Source organism: Canis lupus, chromosome 11, assembly GCF_011100685.1.
Source record: "Canis lupus familiaris isolate Mischka breed German Shepherd chromosome 11, alternate assembly UU_Cfam_GSD_1.0, whole genome shotgun sequence".
Lineage (NCBI taxonomy): Eukaryota > Metazoa > Chordata > Mammalia > Carnivora > Canidae > Canis > Canis lupus.
The window spans coordinates 34701084-34723079 of record NC_049232.1 but is presented as its reverse complement, the minus strand read 5'-3'; the positions used below and the strand labels follow the sequence as shown (position 1 = coordinate 34723079).

The window sequence follows — 21996 nt, the reverse complement described above, 5'->3', positions numbered from 1 at the left end:
TTGAGTTGAGACAGCCATTTGCCTTGGAGGAGTTGGAAATAAACATCATTCTTCACCAAGAACAATAAAGATCCAGGAAATAGCTGTCTGTAGGTTGATGCTTCAGTTAGAGATATTTAATGAGCATCTATTGTGTGCATGGCACTAGGCTAGATGCTGCGGAAGGTAAAATAGTGAATGGTTTTGCAGTGATTTTACATTACAAATGAACCATGCTCTCCTCAAACTTTTCTATTCATAAATACATACACTATTTTATGTATATAATGAAGATTAAATGTTACTCAGTGGGACAACTCAAGTGTCATGGGAGTTCAGAGTTAAGAAATATGTTTCCAGCCATCATTGGGAGCATGGTGGAGTGGAAAGAACATGAACTTTGAAATCACATTTTTCCCCTGAATCAAGGCTCCATGTTTTACAAGACATATGTTCACGAGACATATGAAGGGCATGAGCAAATCAGCCAACTTCTCTGGAACTCCGCACAATTGTGTCTATGCCGGTTGTAAGTATCCGATGGGGAAACATACCTGGCATGTAGCAGGTGCTTTATGAAAGTGAGGGCTTTTCATCCCACTTTCTCTTCTAGCTGGGTTGCTCAGGAAGACTTCATACAGGAAGTATCATTTGATGCGGATCCAAATAGAAATGCAGTGTTTTTTGTTTTGTTTTTACATTGCACTCCTCTGAAAGCTTAAGATACATAGACAAAGTTACAGGTCAATATAAGATACAAGGCAAAGAAAGAGATAGCCTCAAGTCTCTTAGGATGGGATAGAATTGTTTTTTAGGGAGTCAATTTTGTTCTAAGGCTTTTGACATCTAAGGAAATGTGGTATGAAATTTTGTTACATAGTTTATAATAGTGACATGAGAAAGAGTACAAATGTATCATTAGAGATTGCTTTTCCCTTGGAGCAACACTTTATATCTTAGTCCCTTGTATTCACATCCTATAAATATTTTCCCACTTGCCTTTTTATAATGGTCCTACTTTCTGAAGCCACCAACTTTTCTGCTCCATTGAAAGTTTTTGTGCCTTATTCTTCTGAGCTCTCTGCAGATATCTTCTTTATCCTATTAACTCATTCTTGGCAACTTATTTCTTACTTAAAAATGCTTGCCCCTCATTCAGACACCTCATTCAACTAAGAGTCCTATTTCCTTTCTTTGTCATGAAAAAGAGTCTAAAATTCCTCCTTAACTTCTACAACTGAACTTCTGTCTCTGCTTGAAATTATTCTCTCCAGTGGTTCTTTCTCATTCTATTCCTAATTTCATGTTCTTAAGCATTTATTTGATTCAATTGACCATGCTGTACTTAAAATGTTCCCTTGCTTTTTTTGTTTGTTTGTTTGTTTGTTTTGTTTTTGGTTTTATTTTATTGTGATAAGAATACTTAACATGAGGGACACCTGGGTGGCTCAGTGGTTGAAGCGTCTGCCTTCAGCTTAGGGTGTGATCCTGGGGTCCTGGGATTGAGTCCTACATCAGGCTCCCTGCATGAAGACTGCTTCTCCCTCTGCCTGTGTTTCTGCCTCTCTCTGTGTGTCTCTCATGAATAAATTTTAAAAAAATCTTAAAAAAAATACTTAACATGAGATTGGCCTTCTTAAGAAATTTTTAAATAATATAGTTACAGTGTTTCACAACAGATTTCTGGAGCTTACTCATCTTGCTTAACTGAAACTTTATGCCTGTTGATTGGCAACTCCATATTTCCATTTCACCCTAGTCCCAGCAAGCATCATTCTATTCTGATTCTACGATATTGAGTACTTTAGATAACTCACATAGGTAGAATCATGAAGCATTTGTCTGTCTGTGACTGGTTTATTTCACTTAGCATAATATTTTCAAGGTTCGTTCATTTATTACCTATTGCAAAATTTCTTTTGTTTTAAAAAGCTGAGTAGTATTCCATTATATGCATATACCATGCTTTCTTCATGCATTCATTTATCAATGGACGTCTAGGCTAGTTTCAACATGTTGGCTATTGAGAATAGAGCAACAGTGAATATGGGAGTGTAGGTATCTCTTCAAGATCCTGCTTTCAGTTCTTTTGGGTAAATACCTAAGAGTAGGATCTTATGGTAGCTTTATTTTTAATTTTTTTGAGGAACCTCCATACTGTTTTCTATAGTGGCCGCACTGTTTACTTGATAACAGCCACCATCCTGATAGGTGTGAAGTGGTATCTCACTGTGATTTTTATTTGCTTTTCCTGAGCCTTTTTTCTTTTCTTTTCTTTTCTTTTCTTTTCTTTTCTTTTCTTTTCTTTTCTTTTCTTTCTTTTCTTTTCTGTTTTCTTATCTTTTTCTTTTCTTTCTTTCTTTTCTTTCTTTTCTTTTCCTTTCCTTTCTTTTTTCTTTTCTTTTCTTTTTTTCTTTTCTTCTTTTCTTTAAGATTTATTTATTTATTTTAGCGAGAGAGTGAGTGAACACACATGGTGAGGAGAGGGAAGGGAGGCGGAGTGAGAGTCCTCAAGCTGACTTCCCACTGAGGGTGGAGCCAGGTGTGGGACTCAATCCCTTGACCCTGAGATCCTGACCTGGCTGAAATCAAGAGCCAGACACTTAACACTGAACCACCAGGCGCCCCCTACCGCCTGAGCCTTTTTTCATATGCCATTTGGCCATGTATATCTTCTTTGCAAAAAAGTCCAATCAAATCCTTATCCCATTTTTAAATCAGGTGAGTGGTTGTGCTTGTTTTGTTTTGCTACCAAGCTGTAGGAGTTTCTTTTATATTTGGATCATCAACCTCTTCTCCGATATATGGTTTGCAACTGTTTTCTCCCATTCCATAGATCACAATTTCACCATCTAGCTTGTTTCCTTGGCGAAGCAGAAGCTTTCATTTGATATAGTTTCACTTGTTTTTTTGCTTTTGCTGCCTGTGGTTTTGAAAACAGGACCTTTTGCTCGAAATCCAGGAACCATTATGTTTTCTGTCAGTTGTCTCTTGCCTTTATTTACTTCACCAGATTTTTATCTTGAGTTCTCTGTTTTCTGTCCCCCTGTGACTTTAAGTTCATTCACCTTTTGTTATTCTTAGATATGCGCCTTTGGAACAGATCTCTCTCCTCCTGTTTCATGTGCCCAACTACTTTTTGGACACAGTTCTGTATATGCCCCATGGGTAGCTCAGATTTAACATTTCCAAAATTCAATTCATTTTCTTTTCTTTCAGACTTGAGGTTTTCTCCATGTGAAATGTCTTGGGGCCAGACCTCTTGGTTAGAGGAGCCCATGAGTCCTTCCTCAAGAACTCTGTTTATCACCCTCCATACTCAGTCATCAGCTCCTTTCAAAAGTCTCTTGAATCCACCGACCCCACCCATTTTTCTCTTACACTTATTTAAGCTCTAGACTTTATTTTTTATCTGTAATTGTGCAAAACCCTATACTTGCTTTCATTCTGTCCTTGTTCTGTCTTTCTCTAATCTTAGGTATGAATGCTTTTTATAAAACACAAATCTGACTTTCTGAACAACTCCCGATATCTCACTGCTTATGACCCATCTTCTGTGTCATGGCTTTAAACGCTATTCAGTATCAGATGCCACGTTCCCTTCCTTTCCCTTTCTTTCTTGCAATATGTTTCTTCCTCTCCCAGGACTGCTGTATCCACTCTACAAAGTCTTGTTTGTCCTGTACATCCAAACTCTTCCATGCATCTTATCAGATTCTCCCAGGCAGGGTTGGACATTTCTGTTTCTATTATGATTGCTGCTTTATGTTATGTTTATATTTGCTTACACATCTCACCCTTCTCAAGTTGACAGTTAAATTTTCTAAAAAAAATTTTACTACTATAATCCAATATATTTTTTTGCTTGACATACTCAAGAAAGCATGGGCTATCAGTACTTCTAACACTTCTAACTCAACTTCTTCACTTTACTTATGAAAATGGGGCAAAGAGGATAAGTGATTTGCCCACAGGTCCAATTAGTTATTGGCATAGGGAGGCTAAAACTCACTTTTTTTCATGAATCAAAACCTTAAGTCAATAGTAATCCCACTACATCAGTGATACTCTTTTCCTTGCCTTTCCTTCCCTGCACCTGATAAATAGTACAATTGACTGTGGTACAATGCCTTGTGAAAAAATGAAGTTTGGCCTTGTATATGTTTGGCCAAAGTGTTTATGAGCATGCACTGCCATGCAGAGGAAGAAATGAGAAATTTTTGTTTTGAAGTCCTTTAGCAAGACTGAGTCTGGATCTTCTGGCATTCACAGTGAGTGCCACACTTGAGTCTCTGGGGGAGGTTGTAATATCCCTAGCTTCTGAGACAAGGGGCAGTGGGCAGAGGGTGAGCAGATGGGGATTAGCTTGGGGAGGGAGGTTAGCTGAGAATTTCTGAAGCTGTGGGGTTAGGGAACTGGTGCAGGAGAGGAAATGCTCTCTGCCAAGTTATTGCAGTTGCTCGAGCTCTGTAGCCACCATCTTGTCTTCTGCTGCATCTTTTCTCAAGATTCTCATGCTTTGCATTTGTACAGGTCAGGGGCCCACTTGGTACATAGTCACGAGTGTAATTTAAACATAGCAAATGCTCTTCTTTCACAGAGCTCTGAGAAAAAGGACCAGCTGTGAGAGAAACCATAGTTAGCCAGATTTTTGTTTTCCCTAGCTTTCTAACTGTATTGCAGGAGCTTGTGGTATCTGAAATGATATAAAGTAATTTAGAGTGCAAATGAAATTTCAGTATATTGATTTGGGCACTGACTTCACTGTGCACCTAGGTCCAGAAAAGTTTTAAGAGGCCCTGCACCTGAATAGGTTGCCATTTATTAAATTTTAAAAGACTGTAGTATAACACATTTTTCTTTCCTTGTTTAAATATCTGGATTCCCTACAGTGAGGGTGCGGGTCCCCTCATGAAAGAGGTGGTAGTCTTGAGTACTCTGGGTTAAGCTGTGCCTGCACCCACTTCCTAAAGCTCATTACTCAAGTATCTCAGGTTCTTTTTTACAATGACTGCCTGCATAGAAAGTTTCCTCTCCATTTAAATTCTTGTCCCTCTCCATATTTACAAGGTCTGCTTTTGCAGCATATGGCTACAATTTAATAATGCAAAGCATTTTCCTCCTCACAGCTGGAAAGCTGGGATTGTTCTGTATCAGAGATAGAGTGGACTTGCTCCAGGCCAGTTAAAATCATTGAACTCGGCAGAAGCTAAGCTTGCTGGACGTATTGTCCCGTACAAAGGCACCCAGGAGACCTCCACTTGCATATTAGAGTATCATGCTTGGAAAGAGGGATCGATTCTATGGTAATATATTGCAAGCAGAATAAAATATTAAGCAGAGAGAGAGAGAGAGATTTATATCTACGTACATTTTAATCTTTTTCTACCTTATCGAAGAAGAATGTGACTTCAGATTATTATGCAAATAATTTTTTTGTAACTATAAAACAGTATTAAGGTATCTTGATTAAAGAGTAACTTAAGTAAATACTTTGGGTGGCAATTTGAGTCTTGTTGGTTTTGCATAATGTCATTGAAGATAGAAGAGTTTAAGAAAAAAAAATCAGGTTTTGGTTTTCAGTGTTGTTATAAATCTTTTTGGGTCTTTTGACTTGTACACTGGTCTTCAGGGACCATGCATTTTATTTTACATAATGGAACTAAGAACATACTTCTCTTTCCACAGACATCTTTCTAATCTTTGAACCCAACAGAGATATTCCTTTTCCCCCCATCCTCATTCCATCCCTGGAGCATATTTATGTCCCCAGGGCATTCAGGAGGAAGTACACAGAAAAACCACTTGACTTGCAGATTTGATCTTATCATCATTAAAATCATCACATGCACTTGTTATTGACATGAAACAAACAGAGACATGATGGAGTTTCTTTTTTCATAAATTGTATAATTTTATTTATTTGAAATGTCTGGAATAGGCAAATCCATAAAGACAAAATAGATTAGTGTTTGCAAGGAGTTTGGAGTTGTTGTGGGAAATGGGTATGCGACTGCTAATGGGTATAGGGTTTTTTGGTAAAGGATGAAAATATTCTGGAATTAGATAGTGGTGATTGTTGTACAACTCTCTGAATATACCAAAAGCCACTGAGTTGTACATTTGAAAATTGCATGTGAATTATATCTCAATAAAGCTATAGTTTTTTGTTAAGTGCTTATGAGCCATTGGCAGAAAAGGATTTGTAACTCAAGGCTAGGACAGATATTTGGGGGTTCTTAAACTAGGAATCAGAGACCTCAGAGGATCAAGGAAGAGGCTCCAGGGAGCCCTGGCACAAGGAAGTCATATGGCAAGTGGTATAGGTATTGTTCATGTGCATTTCTCTGGGCTGCCGTATATCCTCATGAGAACCCTTACCCTAGTGAAGTGCAGAGGTATCTGGCAGGTATGGATAACAAGTGGCACATTGTATGATAAGATAATGGCTCCACTGTTTTATTTGTGGCACTTTTTTTTTTTAAGGTAGTGGATTTTTTTTTTTTTTTCAAAATTTGGTATTTTGGACTTCAGTCATTTTCTGAATTGAACTACTTTCCATGCAGAACAATGCTTTCTAAGTAAGCAAGGAATAAAAGATGATCATTTTTATAAGGACAAATAAAGCATTCTGCTGTTTTATACCTAATATGTCCTAGTTGATATCCAGAAATAGCCCACATAAATTGCATTTCTTTACATAGTGTTGGCAGATGAAGAAGGGATTGTCTACAAGTTTTTGAGAGAATGTGTAGCAAGATGAGCAGAAGGATGAGGAAAGGACACTGGTGGGGTTACTCTTAAAGCAGATGAGGAATGCAAAATATTTTAAAAAGAAGATAATTGGTGCTGAATCTTAATGCATTATGATTTTCTTAAATATATTTATACTCTGTCCTTTTAACTAGAGCATGTAGGTTATTGTAGTAGTTTTCCTAATCTCTGTAGTTCATATTTTTGCCTCGGGTCTTAATCCCTGTGAAAATTCATTGTAGAGGCCCATGATAATTTCCATAATGTGCAAATCTGATTATTTTATTCCCATCCCTATATGTTTCAAAATTTTCCACTCTAGGCTAAACCTAATCTTTAGCATGGCATCTAATCCAGCCCTTCATGATAAGGTCTCAATTTTTTCCTTTCACTGCACACATGGACTTTGCATTTGGCCCTAGCCATGTTATCTGTGGCTCTGTCCATGTTGTTTGCCTATAATGTCTGTACTTCCTTGACACCTCATCAATGAGACTTCTCCAGGTCTTACCTTTAGTATAGTTTACAATAATAGCATTTACAGCATTTTTACCACTATTTACTTATATATTTTCCTGAGTGGATTCTGGATGCCTTCGGATGAGGATTGTAGTCTTCCATTTGTACATTTAACATCTAAAGCAAATACCTGGCCATAGACAATGTTCAGCAATGATTAAAATATATGATATGGAGAATCAGACCAGTTGTATGCTAAATAAATTATAACCTGTTTGTGCAATAATGAGACCACGCCCATTCCTACAGCTTGACCTAAGCCAGGAAAAGCATGGTGTTTCAAAGAGACAGTCATAGTGGGGTTCTTCTGCCTTGTGGGACCACTGCACCTCAGACAGGACTATTTGGGGACATTACAAACTCCTAACTTTGTGTAACATGGTCAGGTGAATTTTGTAGGGATGTATCAGATTGAGAATTGTAGTACTCTAGTATAGTTACTGATTCAGAATACCAGTCTCAGATGAATTAAATTTTTCTCCTACTAATCTGATGAATTGTAAAGAAGGCCTTCTTGCTGTTTTATGCTTTTGCTTAGTGAATGTACTTTAATGGTGTTAGAGCTTACATGATCATGAATGAGGGAACAGGTAATCTTTCTAGAAATTGCAAAAAATGTATGACTGATTAAACAGAATGTTTCAGACTCATTTGTGATTCTTTTGTCTGTGTGATGTGTAAATATTACTTTGTAAAAATTTGGAGACCACTATATATAGATCACTTGCTCAAGAAGGTCATTTTTTCTTTATTGAGGCATAATTGATTTACAGTATATTGTATAGCTATCTATAGTGTATATACCTACACACAAATGCACATACATGTGCACACATAAACAGAAAAAAAGCATATATATATATATATATATATATATATATATTCTTCTGGTGATATCAACACAATCAGGAAGATGATGAGCATTTCCCTCAATATCAGAAGTTTCTTCTGACCACTTTATAGTCCATTATAGTCCATTTCTTTCTCTACCCCCATCCTCAGATGACCTCTGATCTGCTTTTTGTCACTCTAGATTAGTTTACATTTCTCGAATTTTGTATAAATGTATCCTTTCTTTGGTTTCTTTAATCTAGCATGAAAACTTTGATATATCCATGTGATAACATTTGTCAATAATTTATTAGTTTTTATTGGTGAGTAGTATTCCCTTATATGGATATACCACATATGGTATGAGGTAATGAGTGATGCCCTTTTTAAAAAATATTTGGATATCCAGTCAATCCAGTACCATTTGTTTAAGAGACATTTTTTCCTCCATTGAATTGCACAGCTATTTATCAAATAGCAATAATGATACATTTATGTGTCTATTTCTGATCCATCCCATTGATCTATATGTCTTTTGCCAGCATCAAAGTATTTTCTGGATTTCTGTAACTTTATGATAGGTATTTTTAATAAGTTTTTAAAAGCTATTTTTTAGGTCCTTTGTATTTTCATATAAATAGGATCAGCTTGTCAAATTTTACTAAGTAAGTAAATAAATAAATAAATAATAAATAAATAAATAAATAAATCAAACAAAAATACCTGCTATAACTTTCATTGAGAATAGTGAGATTTAAAGCTTGGTCTTTTTAGGCATATAGGAGAATAATCATTAGCTACCTAATATAAAGTCCACATTACTTGCTTAATTTCTGATCCAGTTTTTCACAGTTCTTCACTAAAATTTCCATAAGGATATGTAAAACCTTAACTTTTCCTAAGCACACTAAGCTAGAATCTTAGAGGCTTATCTCAACTTATATGAACTGCGTAGTTAGACTGAATTTTAAGATGATAGTTTTCCTATCTCATATCTCACAAAAGATAGCAGTGTTAGTTCCTTGAGAAATTGTGGACATTGAGTTTGATTCTCTCCTGCTATCATTACCTAAATTCAGAGATTTTTCTATTAATTTAAAAGGCTGTAAACAGAGAACAACAGGGTTAGGAAATGTAGGATGAAGAGGGAGTGAAGAGAGTGTGGAAAGACATTTAACAATCTGCTTCTACTTCCTAATGTAAATCCTTAAAAAACTTTTCTACTCTGGGCCAGTCTAACTCCTTCACACCAAAGAGAAGATGCTTTGAAACTTGGTCCCATCTGTCCTTTCAGGAGCCTCACATTCTAGAAAGTGATGGTTTTCATGTATTAACCTGGTAGGATCTTACATAGCTAGGTGGTGGGGTGAGAAGGGCTTAGGAGATGAAGGACCAGTAATTATTGGGAATTGCTTAGGAACTACACTTATCAGCTTTGACTAACACTGTTACTAGTGCCATTATCAACAAGCAAGCATGGATCCCAAAACACTGTATATACACTTTCTTATTTAACCTTTACCTTGAATCTTTGAGTTCAGGATTACTACTATTCCCATTTTACAAATGGGAATGGTGAGGGGGGTAGAGAGTTTAAGTATTTATTCAAAGTCATTAATAAAGAGCAAATCTGGAAATTGAACTGAGGTAGAGTTCAAAGTATTTAGCATAGAGCCTTGTTTATAACATAATTAACACTCAGTAAATGATAGCCAGTATATTATTACCATCATCATTGTTATTTATTTATATTAAAGTTAGATAATCTACCTAAAGTTTATAGGTAGTAAATGATAAGACAGGAATTCAGATCCAATTGTGTAAATTCTAGAGCCCTCAATCTCAACCTATATTGAAACCTTTACTTACTGTAGCTAAGGGAAAGCCATACACTTTTCTGAGGCCAAACTCTAATTCCCTGTAGACTACCCTCTAAGGAAAAGAAAAACAATCACATGAGTATGGCCTTGGTGAGAAAATGCTGAAGAACATGGGGAAGGTAAATCATCAAGAAGAATATACTTTGGCAGTTAAGTACTGGAAGAAAATTTCAGAGAAAAACATCTGTTTAGTTAGAAGAAAGGACTTACATGGAAAAGTGAACAGATAAAAGAATAGCTTCAAGGAGCAGAGTACCATATTAGATAAGCAGAAAAAGCAAGAAAACTGAAGTTGCTTTCATGTAATTAAAGTCTGCATTTGAAGGAATAAGAAACAGAACTGATATTGTGGAAATAATCCTTCATATAGAGGACAGACTTAAGATGTTTGCTCCAAAAGCTGAAGAAAAGAACAGAGAGGTTAAAATGATAAGGAAACGGTTTATGGTGGGAGAATAGAAAATTGAGTATTAATTTAGGTGTTCTTAGAAAACATTTAGGAGAGCAGTAGAATCAAAGACAAATTAAGAAAACTTTAATGAGCTAAAAATGATCTAAATATTTAGATCAAGAGGGCTACCTGTATCTAGCCAACAGTAATAGTATCTAAATACATTGTATGGAAAATTTTGTATTTTGTTGATGAAAAAGAGAATCTTGTAATCATCCTGGAGGAAAAACAAGTTACCTATATACTTTTTTTCTTCTTTTGGCCAACATTAAGTAATAGAAGAGTGGGGGAATTAGAATTATGAATTACTTAAAATTATGATGAAACTTTTTTTATGTTTAAGGAGTTTTACCTGTAGTCAAAGGCAATAGAAATATATTCTTTATATTTGTGATCTCAAAAAATAGTCTTTTCTTTGTAAAAATTTTATTTGAAAGCATATACCAATTAACAAAGTGATACATCAAAATAAAAAATTTTCAGAACAGGAAAGTTCTCCCACCTATACCTATAGATATAAATATAGTATATACTAATGAGAATAGTAGTCAGTTAAACAGAATTACACCTAAGTAATTATTATGAATAAGAATTACAGACATAAATGCCAATGTAAAAAAGTAATTCTTAATATATATAAACAAGAATTTAGTAACAATTACCTGAGTCCCAAATTCCAGATGATGATTTTTTTAATTGTCATTAAAATACACATAAAATTTACCATCTTAATCATGTATAAGTATACTGAACTGTATACTGTTGCACAATTTCCTGAACTTTTTCATCTTGCAAAACTGAAACTCTGTACGCATTAAATAACAACTCGCCATTCCCTGCCTCCATCCCTTTGCATCTGACATTCTACTTTGTTTCTATGAGTTTGAGTACTCTAGTTACCTCCTCTAAGTGAAATCATACAGTATTTGTTTTTGTCACTGGTTTATTTACAGATTACATTTTTAAGGACTGAAAAGAGGAGGCTTTAGGAGGTTGAGTATCTAGGAATGGCAGACTGGTTTTCTTCTTTTAGGATAACTGGTTGAGTTTTGCTAACAAGTCTGCTATTTGTCTCTATCTCTGTTTTTGCTTAGATTTGTTGTGAGAAAAGATTGCTTTTCTTGTTGGTGTCAGGTGCATTTTAAGCATCAATTGATAAGGCTGTGTGTTTTTCCTTTTGTTTTTCTCTATGGTGCTGATAGATTTTGTAACAGTGAACTGCACTCATTCGTGGAATAAAACCCTAAGGATAATGGTATATTGTTCTTTTGATAACATTGCTATGTTTATTAATTCAAATATATGAACTGAATATATTTGGTTTTATTTAGGAATCTTGAAATTGCACTTATGTGTGTGCATGGTCTTTGCTTGTTTTGTTTGCTTGCTTTGATTTGGTGAAGGAGGTTGCAAATTTAGTTATTTAAGTTTTGCTGGCCTAATAAAGACTCAAGAGAGAGGTTTCTTCCTAAGGAAATTTGTCATCATTTGCTAAAGCTTGGAAGAGTGTAGCTATCATTGGAATTTAAAGGCTAGGTAAAAGGTAAAATCCAGCTGTGCACCCATCTATACCTGGTGCCATTTTAAAGGTAGTTTTTAAATCATCTTTAAATTCTCTTGCAGGGTTTTCAAATTCTAAAGTGCATATGAATCATCTGTGGTCTTGCTCAGTGGTAGATTCTGATTCTGTGGGCCTGGCATTGACCCTGAACTTCTAGATACTTAACAAGCCTCCCCCCGCTCCCCCCCCCCCCCAAGTTATGCCAGTACTGGCAGTTGTGGGACAACATTTTGAACAGCAAGATGCTAACCTAGTGGCTCCCAGACTTTGTGGCACATTTGAATTACCAGGGGACCTTTTAGAACGTCCTTACGTCTAGGACACATCCATACCAATTAAATCAGAATAGCTGAGGGTGGAAGCCAAGCATAAGTTGTTTTTCAAGAACCCCAGGTGGTTCCAGTGGTCAGCAAATTTTGGGAACTACTGCACTAGGGGTAATTGGTCTATTCAGATTTCCACTTTACTCAATTTTGGTTACTTTTATTTTATAAGTAATTGCCCATTTAAGTTTTCAGAGTTGTGGTCAGTAAGTTGTATGTGTTATTCTCTTATAATTTTTTTTAATGTATTTGGTTTCTATGGTTATGTTTCCCTTCTATTATATATTTTGGCCTTTTCTTTTTTCCTTAATGAGGTTTCCAAATGATTTTTCTGTTTTGCTGGTCTTCTCAGAAAATCCTCTTCCCTTTTATTCTTTTGTTTTAAATACTTCTTTTTCTATTTTGTTTCTCAGCTTTTATCTTTAATTCCCTTTTTAATTTTTCTTGGGTTGTTTTACTGTTCTATCTTATGATAAAGTAATTTTACCATTTGTCTTTTTCTTTTCATTGCTTTCTAGATAGTTTATAATTTTTCATTTGATTTTCTGTTTGATCCTCGCTAATTTTCTTAATTTTCAGGTAGTTGAGAAAATTTGGTCACTTTCTTTTTTTTGCTTTTAGTCTTATTTACCAAAGATGAAATAGTATAGTAGTTTTCTCTTTGGTCAAGGACATGATCGATTTTTATAAAATTTCTGTGGACATGCTAACAAAGTATACTTTGTATTTGAATAATATAAAGTTAGTCGTTGTCTAATAGTCATGTTCAGTTCTAAAAGAGAATGTATTCAAAATTCTCACTATCATTGTGTTTTTATCAAGTTTCCTGTATTTTAAGTTTTTGTTTTATGCACTCTCCACAATATTGTTTGATGCATATATGGTTTATGATTTATCTTCTTTATCATATATGCCTTTTATCCATTTGTAATATTCTTTATCTCATTTATTATAATTCATCTTAAATTCTCTTAGCCACTGCTGACACTGCTTGCTTTTTGTTTGAATTTGCCTGATTTGTCTTTGCAGACTATTTTATTTTCAACTTTTTATTCTTAATATTTTATTCTTGTTATTTTGTCTTCAATGTATGTCTTAAAAATAGCTGAATTTTATTTGTTTTGGTTGGTCTAATAATGTTCTTTATGGGATAATTCAGTCCACTTACCCGTCTAATAATGGTTGATATGCTCGATTTTATTCATTCTATTTACCTTATGTTATTTATTTTTACATCTTATGTCCTTAGTTTTATTGTCTTAATTAAGTTACTATTCACTGTGTTTGTTTTCTCTTTGTTAATTTGGAAGTTCTGCCTTCCCTTTCCCTGCTCTTAAAATGAAATCTCTTTCTTTATTATTATTTGAAAACAAATACAGTTTTCATATTGACTCATAGGTACTGTGATTATATTATAGAGAAGCGTGAGATGAGGAAACGCTGCTCAGCCTGCCTTAGGTTCACATAGTAAGTGGCAGAGCGGATCATTTAGTATACTTTAACATAATGTAATATAATTTTATTTATTATAATATATTTTAATGTGACATTAATTACAGTAAAATGTAATTTAATCTTAATTCAACTTAATTTACTATACTGTAAAAATGAATACAGTCCACTTAGTAAACAATAAACTATCTGTGCTAATAAATTTAAGAATATGAAAGAATTGATTATTTTCTTGGATAATATGTAATAAAATTGCCTCAAGACCAGAAAACAATGGAGCAAATTCATGAAAGACTCAGAGTTTTCTAAGAATCTTCTCTGAAACATTACGAGAAGATAATTTTACCAATGAGTTTTTCCAAACTTTCATCAACTTTTTATGTTTTTTATAAAAATGGCTGTCATCCAAACCATTTTATGAAGCATGTATGTAACCCTAGAATGAAAACTTCAGAAATGAAACAAAAATCCCCAGAAGAGCATACCAGCTACATAGAGAGAACTCAGAAGAAACTGTTAGCAAACCAATTTAGCAGTAAATTAAAAGAGCTACCTTATGTGGATAAGCAAAGAATTTAATCTAAGAATTCAGGAATATATAACAACAATAAATGCTGTAAGGAAATTTAAAAAGGAGAATCTCTGCTAATGCCAGAAAAGCATTTTTAACCATTATAATCAGAACACTTTTAAAAATCTGAGAAAACTTGGAATAAGTGAACATATAAAATGATAAGAATAAATCAATTATTAATTAATACCAACATTATCATCAACTGTGAAACTCTAGAAGGACTCTCATTAATATTAGGAATAGAATATTCCTACTAGTACAATTCCTATTTTACATATTTTTAAATGTTCAAAGAAATAATGCATAAGTATCTGAAAAAATCCAACTTTATTATAATTAAATGAAAATTATGACATTAATGTAATATCTTTTCTCTATCAACTTTGCTATAATTAAAACAAGTACCTATTAATATGACTAATATGTAATTGTGGCAGCAGGGTGGTGACATGGACACACTCATTCTGCCCGAGGGAAAAGAAATTGGCAAAAATCTTTATGGAAAGCAGCTTGACAGTTTTTAACTAAGAGCTTTAGAAGAGTTTCTGTCCTTTGACCTAGTAATTCCACTTCTGGGAACTCCAGCCTAAGGAAATCATGAGAATCGCTGACAAAGATTTGTGTACGAGGATGTTAATGGCAGTTTTGTTTATAATATTTTAAAAAATGGGAAATAACCTAAAATGCCAAAAAAAGGAGAATGGCCAAATAAAGTACAGCCATGCAGTGTAATATTATACAGGCATTAAAATCATGCTTTTGAAAAACTGTTTAAAGGGAAAATACAATGTTAATTAGAAAAAAAAAGCAAGATATAATTTCACTTAAATTTGATTTCTGTTTTTAAAAATACATATTTTATATATTATATATATGTAGGAAAAAGTTTAATGGACTGGAAGGAAATGCTAAAAAACAAATAACATATTAATATTGTACTATCAGAGTGTTTTAAAACTTTAAAGTCAGAAAATTGCTTTCCTTCTGCTGAATCACTTTAATCACCAACAGGGAGATTTCATAGTAAAGGATAAACTTAATTCTAAATTAATACTGGAATGTGAACCTTAGCTATAGGTTCAGGGTCAGTCTCTGTGCAGAGAATCATTGTCTTTGCAATGATTAGTCTGTTTCATAATCACCAACTTCATTCTTAACCATGAACAGTTAGTTGCACATCATTTGAGAAACTACAGATAAAGCCATGCCTTACAACACCTCTACCAGAAAATCCCTAGTAGGTTAGTTGTGGTATCTGAAGTTATATGAAGATTGGCAAAGAGCTAGTGTAAAATAATCTTATCTTCTCCCCCTTGACATCCATAAACAAAAGGATTTAAGCATCTTTGACACTCTGCGGAAGGAAATGAACAATTGGAATCCTAAGGCTGGAAAATGCCTGTGAGATACTTAGGGGTCCTGTGCTTTCTCCAATGAGCAAGCAATGCAAGAAACTAACAGGAAAATGTGGAACCTGTGGGGTACCTCGGTGGCTCAGTCCATCTAAGCGCCTGCCTTTGGCTTAGGTCATGAACCCAGGGTCCTGGGATAGAACCCTTTTAGGGCTTCCTGATGAGCCGGGAGTCTGCCTCTTTCTTTCCCTCTGCCCCTCTCCCCTTGTACTTCCCACCCTCCCTCTGTAGTGCTCTCTCTCTGTCTCTGTCTCAAATAAGTAAATGGTAAAAAAAAAAAAAAAAAAAAAAGTGGAATCTGAGCATTGTAGTGGGCTTTGGAGGCACTCATTCTGTTTTCTACCCAAAGTGAGAATTCTTAAATCTAATGGGGTGGAGGTTCTTCACTGCCTCTGGGAAACCTCCTACCCCTGTAGACATGTTTCCCCATCTGTAAAATGGGAACTCTTAGCCGACAACTGGTATGATAATTAGGAGCATTATGTGAATTAGTGCTTTTGAAGATCTTAGAGCAGTAGTTTGGCATGTGTTGGCTGTTACTACCTCTGCAAAGTTTCCCATTCCCTTCTAGGATTTTTCTCATTGGATGACAAATCTGGTTATTGAGCCAAAAAACAGTTCCTGGAACTATGCAGAAGTCTTATCCAACATCTACATTAACAGTCCTTCTAATACTTGAAGACAGCTTTCATGAATTTAATAACTGCTTTCTGTGTTTTTTTCTTTTTTAATTTCAAGAATAGAACACAGTAGACTATAAAAATGAGCGTTATCAGTTTTCCTTTGGATTTTCTATGTAAATGTTGTTTAACATTCAAATGGAGCTGATTATAATTTGAGATATTAACAGTTAGATATGCCATTGTGTCCCTTTGTTATTGTTTGTAAAGGAGGTTAAACACTATATTAACTTCTGAGTAGTGATTTATTGTTGCTTTTGTTAGAGAAAAATAAAAAAAGAAGTAAAATAATATAATTTGATATTGCCTTTGAGAATTTTCAGTTTGCAGAGGTCTTTATTTCCTACTCAATTTTATTTTTTAAAAAGCATTACATGTAGTGTAAATACAGCATCCCATAAATGCCGAGTTGTTCTTTGCTTCTTGGCTTAAGCTGTTGTGTAATATTGCTCTGTAACCATTAAGCAGCTGCTCTGCCTCAGAGATGCTCATATTTCCTTTGGTAGACGAAGGGAATTTACTATATGAATGTCTCCAAATTGCTTTAAAATCGTTGGCCTTTGTATCAGCTATTTAGATTCACAGTGGTCTACGTAACACATGAAAACCATGTTTCTGGAAGGCCCCAGCAGCCTGGAGGTTACAGATGGGGTTGTGTTAATAGTAATAACCTGCATTTTGCTGAGTCTCATCTTCTGCACTATTGCAGGGCTCCTGACACTGCATGATTCTCCCTGGTTACTTTGTCAGAGTCCTTATGCACGGTTTCTTATGGACGTTCTTGTATGCTGCTAGCTGTCCAAGTGCTCTGTCATCCCCTATTTCTTTGCCCTCCTCATCTTGGATATTGCCTGTTCATTGTAAGGCTGCACTGTGTGCAGAGGTGAATGGAGGAGGCAGCCGGCTGCCTCAGGTGCTTCTGCCAGCTACCCAGTCGCCTGATTCCGCCCCAGGCCCTACTCCTATAAGGGCATGTGGGTAGGCTTTACTGCTCATTCTAGGGAGCCCTCCTTTCAGTGAAGTCTCACTATGCTCCATGAAGGACTGGAACCCAGTTGGACCTACGGGGGTTGCATTTTGTCTAGGGGTGCCAGAGCAGTTCTAACATAGTTCCAGTCCCTTTCATAGTTTCAGCAAAATAACTATCAGGTTTCCTTGTAGATTCAGATTCCTCAAACTTGAATTGGAGAAACACCCTGCTACATACTGAATTGCCTTCCCTTTGCCTTTGTGTGACTGCCTGTCTTCCTGCTAGTAGAATTAGCCTGGGGGGGTGGGGGGAGGAGGGGTAGGGCTCCTCCCTCCCATGTGATTTGGGCCCTGAGATCCACACACAATTCTGTCTTCTTGCGTATGGAGCCCCAACTACTCACTGGTGTGATAAGGAAATGAACTTCAGATGGTATCTACATATTGAAATGTTATTATGTATGACCCATGATTCAATTTATTTAAATATATTGAAATGTTCACTAGTCACTCATTTATCAATTTATTTTACAAATATTTTTGAACTCTGACTCTTTAAACACTTCTAGTTTCTTGGTAGTTACTTAGTGCTAACTGCCTAAAGTTTTACACTAGTCCGAAACAAAGTCAAATATAATCTGACTCTAATCATCATTCTTTCCCATTCTACCCAAAGCCTAAATAAACCCCTCAGTGGATGAGTTCTAGGGAATAACAAGAGTCAGTATAGTTATCCTTAAACCTTAAGCCATCTATACCTACATTGTTATATAATTACTAAAATGCTTTTTTATGACCCTGTTCTAAAAGGTTAAAATTTATAACATTTTGTTCAGTAAGCATTTATTTAGTAGCTACTGTATATACAGGCGCTGAGTTAGTTAAGGGAGATTCAGAGATTAACAAAACACAGTCACTCTCCCAAATAAAGGAGCTGATAATCCAATAAGAAACACAAAACTTGAAAACAGATACCTTGGACACTTGAAATGTGTAAAGTGATGTAAACTAAGTACAAAGTAGCTGCTCTAAATTCAGAAGAAAGAGATTATTCTGGCTGGCACAGGGATTGGGAGAGGAGGGTGGAGGAACAGGTTAATGAGTGGATGATGGCCGAGTTGGACATTACAGGATGAGAACAGGGCACACAGAGAGCCATCTGATGAGAGGGAGGGAACTGCATGAGAAAGATGGGAGGGTGAGCATTAACAGGGTACATTTGGTGAGGACAAATAGTCTTGTCTGATTGGTTAAGTATATGAGCTGCCATCAAGATAAATAAGGTCTTTGTATTTCATGTATTTGCCAAATATAAAATTTTACATTTACTGTATCTGGAATGAACTATAATTTGTTATACTTAACAAAGATGTGTATTGCTTTTGTTGTTGATTTATATGATGATAACCTACCATGATTCAGAAAATTAAAAGTATCTCTTCCCCCCCAACCACACAAAGGGAGTCTTTGTCTTTTTTTGTCTTCTTGGCTTTAAGCAGCTTGTACAGTGTAGGCTACCTAAAAGTTTCTCAGTAATCACTGAGATGAATTCAACGTGGTGAAAAATTAAGTTGCTTGAGAAGTAGGAGTTTCTTAAAACAAATACAGGTATATCACATGTATACCAGCTTTTATTCTGGTAAAATTTCTAAATAAAGATTTACGAGTAATTTGAGAGTGTCTGGAATCCAGTGTGTGCCTTTCAGTGTGTGGGGTGATTTTTGACCCAACTGGCCAGTCCTAACTTATTGGGGACATTTAATCAGTGCCCACTGTGGATTTCATATTTTTATCTCACTTATCATTCATAATAATTTTATTATCTCTGGTTTTTAAATGAGGAATCTGAGACACCCAAGAGTCTAATAACATGACCAGGATTCACACTGATCAAGTGATTGGGAGTCAAATGCCAGCTCCTTGACTTAAGAGCTCTCAGTTGCTAAGCCACCTGTGACTCATATTCTTGCCCCAAATCGAATCCCTTGGTCAGCCCTAAAACTTACTGTAAAATCTGCTCCAGTTGCCAGTTCTCTGATTCTAGAGCTTGTTTTCCTGGAAACATGAATTCTGGGGGTTCTCCCAGTAAGAAAAGCCTTACTCTCTTCTTACTCTCTTCCTGGGAAGCAGAGAGTAACCATACCCCTCCTGATATTGTGTCCCTCTGTATACCTCCTTCGTAGCAGTGAGAAGCTGGGGACGTGACTGGTGTTTGTGGGAGTCCTCATCTCTGATCCTGGACACAGCTTGACCAGATGCCAAACAGCACTGAACTTACTCAGGCTCCAAAACCCATGGTGGGCCACAGTCACTGGGGACCCTGTACTTGGATGTCACACAAGGGTCATGTGGAATTCCTGGAGGCCTGGATTTATCACCAGTTACTAGAAAAAGTATGCAGTTCTTGAAATGAAGGGAGTCCAAGAAGTAGTAGTAGCAAGAATAAGCAGGCAGTGAAATCAGGCGAAGTATATCAAAGGTGTATGGAAATAGGTCGATGCAAAGTATTTGCTGTAGGTACAAGTTCTGCTTTTGTGTGATTCATGACCCTGGAACAAGGGGGGTGGGGAGTGCTGGTAACAGCAGCTTGCTTTTCTTTAATCAGGGAAGGATTTGTGAGAGAACAGTGGTTTCAAGAGATCTTTGAAGTAATTCCAACAAGGTTCTAATTGTGGTTGTGGTTTTCCTTTTTCTTTCTTTCTTTCTTTCTTTTTTTTTTTTTTTTTTTTTAAATGAGTAGACTTTAGTCTACCAGGTGCTACCGAGCTGAGTGCATTCAGTAAGAACCCCTGAATCTTAATTCTCTGTGCATGGGCTGTGGCAAATAAAACCATACCAGTTTCCCTGTACATTTCGAAAGCAGAGAAGAAATTTTCCTAGGAAATGATTTGGCACTTAAACTTCTTACTTTTGTTTAAACAGACCCCGGATTGCATTCAAAGAGTTTTGCTTTTACTCGTGTTTGTTATAAGCAGACTTGGTTTTTGTTCTAACCTTTGGTTTAAAAACACTTGAACAAATCCTAGCGTTTAATCATTTATTTGCTTCCTGCTTGTGCTGATCTGGATATTTATTTTCCTCTGGATATTTATTTTCAGGTTACCTGGAGGATAGTTTTGTAAAATCTGGAGTCTTCAATGTATCTGAACTCGTGAGGGTATCCAGAAGTAAGTAAATCGTTTTGTTATTATTTAATCATACAGTATGATTTAACATATTTTATATTTTGAACCCTCAATACAGTATTAAGAATAACGACTTACTAGGAAAATTTGAGTTTTAAAATCTCCATCTTTTTGATGAAATCATAAGTGAGTATATTTTGTTGGATTTCCTTAAATGCTTGCATTTAGATCATCAAACTTTTGTAGTACAAAAGTAATTTGGGGGTTCTGATTGCTGTGTTATTGGTATTCATTTAATTCGCTGTTCTCTCTGTGACCATAGAAGGTCATTTATATCAAAGGAAGTGTGATTAATTAAATGTACTCCATGTTGTTATGATAACCCACATAAGTTTCCTGTAGATAAGTGCTTTTTCATTTTACTAACGTTTTGGTGGGGGCTTGGAGATGTACAGGATATACACACTAACATGCAGAGTGTAGAGGGATGCAGAAATTAACTTTGCAGATTGTAGTTTGGATATAGATAGCAAGCTATTGTGAGCCAAAACAATGCCCAATTGTTTTTAACTGGCCACCTCACCTGAGACACCATTCTTGACAGGCCGGATGAGATTTTTCTCAGGTTAAGTTCACCTGGCCAGCTACCTATAAGCAAGGGAGTAGTTTACTAACTCAAGTCTTTTATGTATTACTAGTGTATACAAATATACCTGAGATGTAGCTCTCGAGGCATTGATGATGTTAAAGGAGGTGACTCATTTCTTCTTGTTCTCTTTGATTTAGCTTATTTCTGTAACCTTGAAGGCTGTATTTTTACCCGATATTTTGTTAGAGAGCATCACCATTTGGAATGACGTTACTCAGATGATGTAGTGGTACTCTGTCCTCGTTTATGTTGTGTTTTTCATTTGGGTCAAGTTCAGAGATCTTGAACAAGAATTATGATGATCCCAAAAGAATAAAGCAAGTTACTGGGGATAAGTTTAGATAGTGTGTTAGAGTTGTGGTCAGTGAAATAATCCCCCATCCTAGCTGGTGACTGTGTCTTTCGAACTATACTTTTCTTAAATAGTTCCTCTTTCTAGGGTGGCCAGTGCAAATAGCATGTATCTCAGGGAGTTGTATACTTGAACATTTAAGACCTTTAGTAACTTAATCCTTTGACATATTCTGCAGTAGGTAAATGGATGCCCCAAAGACTTCTGTCATGGATCTGTTTACTTAGGGCAGCACAGGTAACCAAAACCTAATATAATATCCTATATCCCAGCAACTACAGGATTCATGTTTGTGGAACAGAAGGATTCTGATGGTCTACTCCACTGACCAAGGCAATGTCTTACTTGTTTTTCCCGATCAATAATGTGGTATGGAAGGCCTCTGACATTTGAAAGTTTTCTGTGTTTATTTTTAATTTGGAAAGGAACGTGCCCGATCCCTCATTACCACTTTCTGGCATCATGTAAGGAAGGGAGAATTTGAAA

At 35.7% G+C, this 21996-nt stretch overlaps 1 protein-coding gene across 9 annotated transcripts in view; it reads left to right on the top strand.

The window, feature by feature from the left end:
• Positions 1–21996, top strand: part of NFIB (nuclear factor I B) — a 241582-nt gene that overhangs the window by 149694 nt on the left and 69892 nt on the right. For all 9 annotated transcript variants that reach the window (XM_038552407.1, XM_038552412.1, XM_038552408.1 and 6 more), the window contains exon 4: positions 20483–20551. In XM_038552407.1, coding sequence (XP_038408335.1) covers positions 20483–20551 — 69 coding nt within the window. The remainder of the gene's footprint in view (positions 1–20482; positions 20552–21996) is intronic.